This window comes from Alosa sapidissima, chromosome 15 (genome assembly GCF_018492685.1).
Source record: "Alosa sapidissima isolate fAloSap1 chromosome 15, fAloSap1.pri, whole genome shotgun sequence".
Classification (NCBI taxonomy): Eukaryota; Metazoa; Chordata; class Actinopteri; order Clupeiformes; family Clupeidae; genus Alosa; species Alosa sapidissima.
Genome location: NC_055971.1, coordinates 29,053,178 through 29,058,177, shown reverse-complemented (window position 1 = coordinate 29,058,177; position 5,000 = coordinate 29,053,178). Strand labels below are relative to the sequence as shown.

General features: G+C 50.8%; 1 protein-coding gene across 5 annotated transcripts in view; it reads left to right on the top strand.

Annotated features, from left to right (window-relative positions):
• atm (ATM serine/threonine kinase) overlaps positions 1–5,000 on the top strand; it is a 55,584-nt gene that overhangs the window by 28,613 nt on the left and 21,971 nt on the right. For all 5 annotated transcript variants that reach the window (XM_042063350.1, XM_042063351.1, XM_042063353.1 and 2 more), the window contains 9 exons: positions 183–312; positions 610–705; positions 940–1,114; positions 1,443–1,584; positions 1,903–2,079; positions 2,636–2,822; positions 3,223–3,331; positions 3,759–3,917; positions 4,551–4,659. In XM_042063350.1, coding sequence (XP_041919284.1) covers positions 183–312; positions 610–705; positions 940–1,114; positions 1,443–1,584; positions 1,903–2,079; positions 2,636–2,822; positions 3,223–3,331; positions 3,759–3,917; positions 4,551–4,659 — 1,284 coding nt within the window. The remainder of the gene's footprint in view (positions 1–182; positions 313–609; positions 706–939; positions 1,115–1,442; positions 1,585–1,902; positions 2,080–2,635; positions 2,823–3,222; positions 3,332–3,758; positions 3,918–4,550; positions 4,660–5,000) is intronic.

The window sequence follows — 5,000 nt, the reverse complement described above, 5'->3', positions numbered from 1 at the left end:
ACAGCACAGGGGCCTATAGACAGGTGTATACTGTACTGGACAGCACAGGGGCCTATAGACAGGTGTATACCGTACTGGACAGCACAGGGGTCTATAGACAGGTGTATACCGTACTGGACAGCACTTGGCTGCTTGTATGTGCTGTTAGTGGGAGTTCTGCTGATTGGTGTGTCTCTGTGCAGGAGATTGAGCATTTCCTGTCGGTGACTTCCTGTGACTCGTTGCCACGGACACGGCTTGAGGGACTGAAGGACCTTCAGAGGCTGCTGCGCTCACAACGGCCGCAGATGAGGAGACTCCAGGAGTGCCATGGTCAGAACACACACACACACACGGAAAATCACACACCTACATAAATATACACAGGCACACTCAATTTTCAGGCCGATAATAGATGGCCATACTTCTAGACTCATACCGACATACTAGTTACATTTTTAGAAAATGCTTGGTTAACATAAAACTTTGTTATCATGGAATTAAATATAAAACTCTTTCTCTCTTTCTCTCTCTATCTCTCTCTGTGTGTGTGTGTGTGTGTGTGTGTGTGTGTGTGTGTGTGTGTGTGTGTGTGTGTGTGTGTGTGTGTGTGTGTGTGTGTGTGTGTAGATGACCCTGCTGGTAGTGTTCTGGTGAGGCTTGTCCTGAGTCTACTGCAGCTGGGGAAAGTGGCTGCCAATCTCCCTGGAGGAAGTGACGTTCTGGGTAAGAGCTCAGCTGACAAACACACTGGGTTGACAGTAGATATTTAATATTTTATCTGGACATTTCATAGTCCTTTTAGATTATTCTGTATTTGGAGAAGATTTTCTGTGTCTCTTGATAAGTGAAAATGTCATGGATTGGCAGGTGAGATCTGTAAACATTGTGGATTGGTAGATGAGATCTGTAAACATTGTGGATTGGTAGATGAGATCTGTAAACATTGTGTATTGGTAGAGGCCATCGGTAGCTGTCTGGGAGAGCTGGGGCCGGTGGATTTGTCCACCATCGCACTGCATCATGGGAAGGATGAGGAGTACACCAGGGCTGGGGTGCTGTTCCCACAAGATGCTGAGCGCCAGTGGATCTTCATCATCCTCAGTCTGATAAACAAAGCCCTCACCCACCACAGGTGACCTTATCTTCCTCATCTTCCTCCTCCTCATCCTCACACACCAAATGTACCCTGCCATCTGTAAATGAATAGAACTTATTGTCATTTTGAAATCCTGAAAAAAAAGTGTTGTCATCCAGTGATTAGATATAAGATTGTTTTGAGTTTATTGCTGAATTATTTTCCATCGAATGCGTTTTTGCATCTACTGTTTTCTGTTTCTGTTGATTGAATATCTTCACCACTGGAATGGAAGAAACAATAGTATTTAGTAGCCCATACCATACCAGGCTCCCTATCAGCCTATACTGATGCTGCCCTCTTGTGGCTGTGTGGTGTACTGCAGGATCGAGGTGAGGCAGGCTGCGGCGGAGTGTGTGAAGGCCGTCCTTGCGTCCCCGTCTGGACTGGTGTTCTGGGAGATGTACAAAGACCAGCGCGCCCCCATGCTCGTCTACCTCAGCCCTTTCAGAGCCGCCAAGAAGAAGGCAGGCTCCGCTAGTGTTGTTACTGTTCTGCTGTTGTTACAGCACAGCTGGATAGCTGGATACACAAGTTACTGGTCTGAATGCCCATGTTGAAAGCCCTGCCGTTGCTCCACCAGTGTATGTTTTTTACCGTTGTGTGGCCATCATATCTACTGCATTTATCATTGCAGTGCAGTAACACAGTGCTGTAACACAGAGATGTCAAAACTTGTGTTCACACTGTGTACAGAACATTTACTTTGAAATCTATAGAGTTTTTTTTAAACTGGGCTACATGTTGACGCGTAACCATGACGAGCTGTCTCTATGGCGATACAGGACCAGGCTGTGAGACCGGAGGTGGACCCTGATGGCCGAGAGCGCCTGGACAGCGAGGAGCTATGGCTACCGTTGCCGGGGAAACACAGGGAGTGGCTGCGAGGGTTGTGCGTGGCGCTGTTGGAGAGTGGAGGAGTGAAGAGTGAAGCACTGCTGCTCACCAGACCACTCTGTGAGGTGAGGAGGAGGAGGAGGAGGAGGAGGAAGAGGAGGAGGAGGAGGGGGAGGAGGAGGAGGAGGAGGATGAGAAGGGGGAGGAGGAGGGGGAGGAAGAGGAGGATTAAGAGGGGGAGGAAGATGAGGAGGAAGAGGGAGAGGGGGAAAAGGAGGAGGTAGAGGAGGAGGAGAGGGGGATAAGATGAAGAGGACAGGAGCGTGGCAATGTTGGAGAGTGGAGGAGTGAAGAGTGAAACACTGCTGCTCACCAGACCACTCTGTGAGGTGAGGAGGAGGAGGAGGATGAAGAGGAGGAGGAAGAGGAGGAGGAGGAAGAGGAGAAAGTGGGGCAGAGGGTTGAGAGAAAAGGAGGGATGCAGGTGGAGGAGAGGAATAAAGATTGAGTGAGCCAGGATGGAGGAGAGAAGAGTATAGTACAGTAGAGGGGTGTGTGTGTGTGTGTGTGTGTCAGACAGAAGCACTACCAAAGCCTGTGGTTTGTCAGGTTGTAGTAAACTGGCAGTAATAGACCCTGACAGTAATGGTCCTCATAGTCCTGTCTGTGTGTGTCCTGCAGGTCCAGACGGACTTCTGCCAGCGGGTTCTGCCCCTGTTCATCCACGACGTGCTGCTGGGGGACGGGGACACGGACGCGCGGGGGGCGGGCAGCTGGAGGGAGCTGCTCTCACGACACATCCAGGGCTTCTTCGCCCACTGCAGCCGCCCAGCCAGCCGCGCCACCACCCCCATGCCCGCCGACTCAGGTGGACAACACCCCCCTTCCTCTCTCTCTCTCTCCCTCTCTTTCTTTCTCTCTCTCTCTCCCTCTCTTTCTCTTTCTCTCTCTCTCTCCCTCTCTTTTTCTCTCTCTTCCACCCCCATTCTCTTTCTCTCTTTCCCTCTTTTTAATCTTTATCTCTTTCTCTCTCTCTCTTTTACTCTCTCTCCCTCCCTCCCTCCCTTTCTGTCTGGCACACACATGCACAAATACATGAAGACACAACACACTTGACTGTAAATCCAAACCCTTTGATCGACACAGACATAGAAGCTCACTTGCTGCACACGTCTGACTGTGTTGTTGACGTCATTTGGTTGCTACAAGTAACTATGCTGAGTCCGGTAACCAGCCCTGACGTGTGACTGTGTTGTTGACCTGAGCAGGGGACTCTGAGGGGAGTGGTGGAGCCCAGCTGGACAAGGCCTCCCTGCGCACCATGCTGGCCGTCATCGACTACCTCAGGCAGCAGAGCAAGCCCTCCGACTCCGACAGGTCAGGCTACGGTCTGGGTTTTACTAATAAGGGTGTTTATGTGCTCTTGAGTTGATGCAACGCATGAGAGTAAATGTGGCAGGTGGGTGAAGCCTCTGCTCAATTACAGGAGATGGAATTAATACACACAGTAGCACAGTTGTGAAACTAGTAGTGCCACTAGACTGATGGTGATGTCACAGGGCAACGTTAGGACATGATGATTGCAGGAAGTTACCTACTGATGACCCAAGTTCCCCTAATTCATACTGCCATAATGATCCATTTTTAAGGGGACTTCGGTCAGAAGTACGCAAGTTCTTATAATTGTTCAATCAGAATACATGGAATCAGTCATGTGATTGTCCGGCAGCAAGGTGCCCCATGTATCATCATGACCTGTAAGTGCCACCACTGACCCGTCCTGGTGACCCCCCCCCCTCCCCAGCCAGCCGTGCGGGACGGTGTGTGAGTCCAACTTCTGGCTGGAGCTGAACTACCTAGAGGTGTCCCGTGCTGCCCAGCGTTGCTCCGCACACTTCACCGCCCTGCTCTACTGCGAGATCTACGTGGACAAACTCCGCTCCGAGCAGGAGCGCAAGCGCAGGTGAGCACACACGCAGGTGAGCACAGACGCAGGTGAGTGCACATGCAGGTGAGCACAGACGCAGGTGAGTGCACATGCAGGTGAGCCCAGACGCAGGTGAACGCAGACGCAGGTGAGCACAGACGCAGGTGAGGATGTATGCAGGTGAGCGCACATGCAGGTGAGCACAGACGCAGGTGATCATGCATGTAGGTGAGCACAGACGCAGGTAAGCACAGATGCAGGTGAGCATGCATGCAGGTGAGCACAGACGCAGGTGAGCATGCATGCAGGTAAGAACAGACGCAGGTGAGCACACACACAGGTGAGCACAACGCAGGTGAGCACAGACGCAGGTAAGCACAGACGCAGGTGAGCATGCATGCAGGTGAGCACAGACGCAGGTAAGCACAGACGCAGGTGAGCATGCCTGCAGGTGAGCACAGACGCAGGTGAGCACAGACACAGGTGAGCGGAGGGAGGAACAGGCTTGGTTTCGGACCTGGACCACTAGCACCTGAATAAGTGTGTATGCTGAACAGCAATGGTGTAAGCCACCATTAGAGGCCAAATATTGCCTTCAGCACGTCACCTGGTACATTCATGGTACATACATGCCAAATGTTTAAATGATTGTGTGTGTGTGTGTGACAGGGGCCAGACTGGTGTGTGCAGGAGGATGATGTTTGATGAGTGCAGCCAGACACTCTCCATCAGCAGTGTGAGTGAGAAGAGTGTGGAGGACACAGGAATCAGTCTGCAGGTAGATACACACACACGTTCCATACAAACACCACACACACACACACACACACACACACACACACTTACACTTCATGCAGCTGTGCAGGCTGGGGTTACACAGGTGAGGCACGCATACACACACACACACACACACACATAGACACTCTTGCTTCATATACTGTATGTATTGTGATGCTTTCAATGCTATTGCTTTTCATAAACACACACACACACACACACACACACACACACACACACAATTAAAGGATTAATAATAATTCCGGTATTTAGCACTTTGAGTCCCTTTTCTGGTTTGTTTTGGATGAACTAGAGTGGTGGACACCGAAATTTTGACGATGG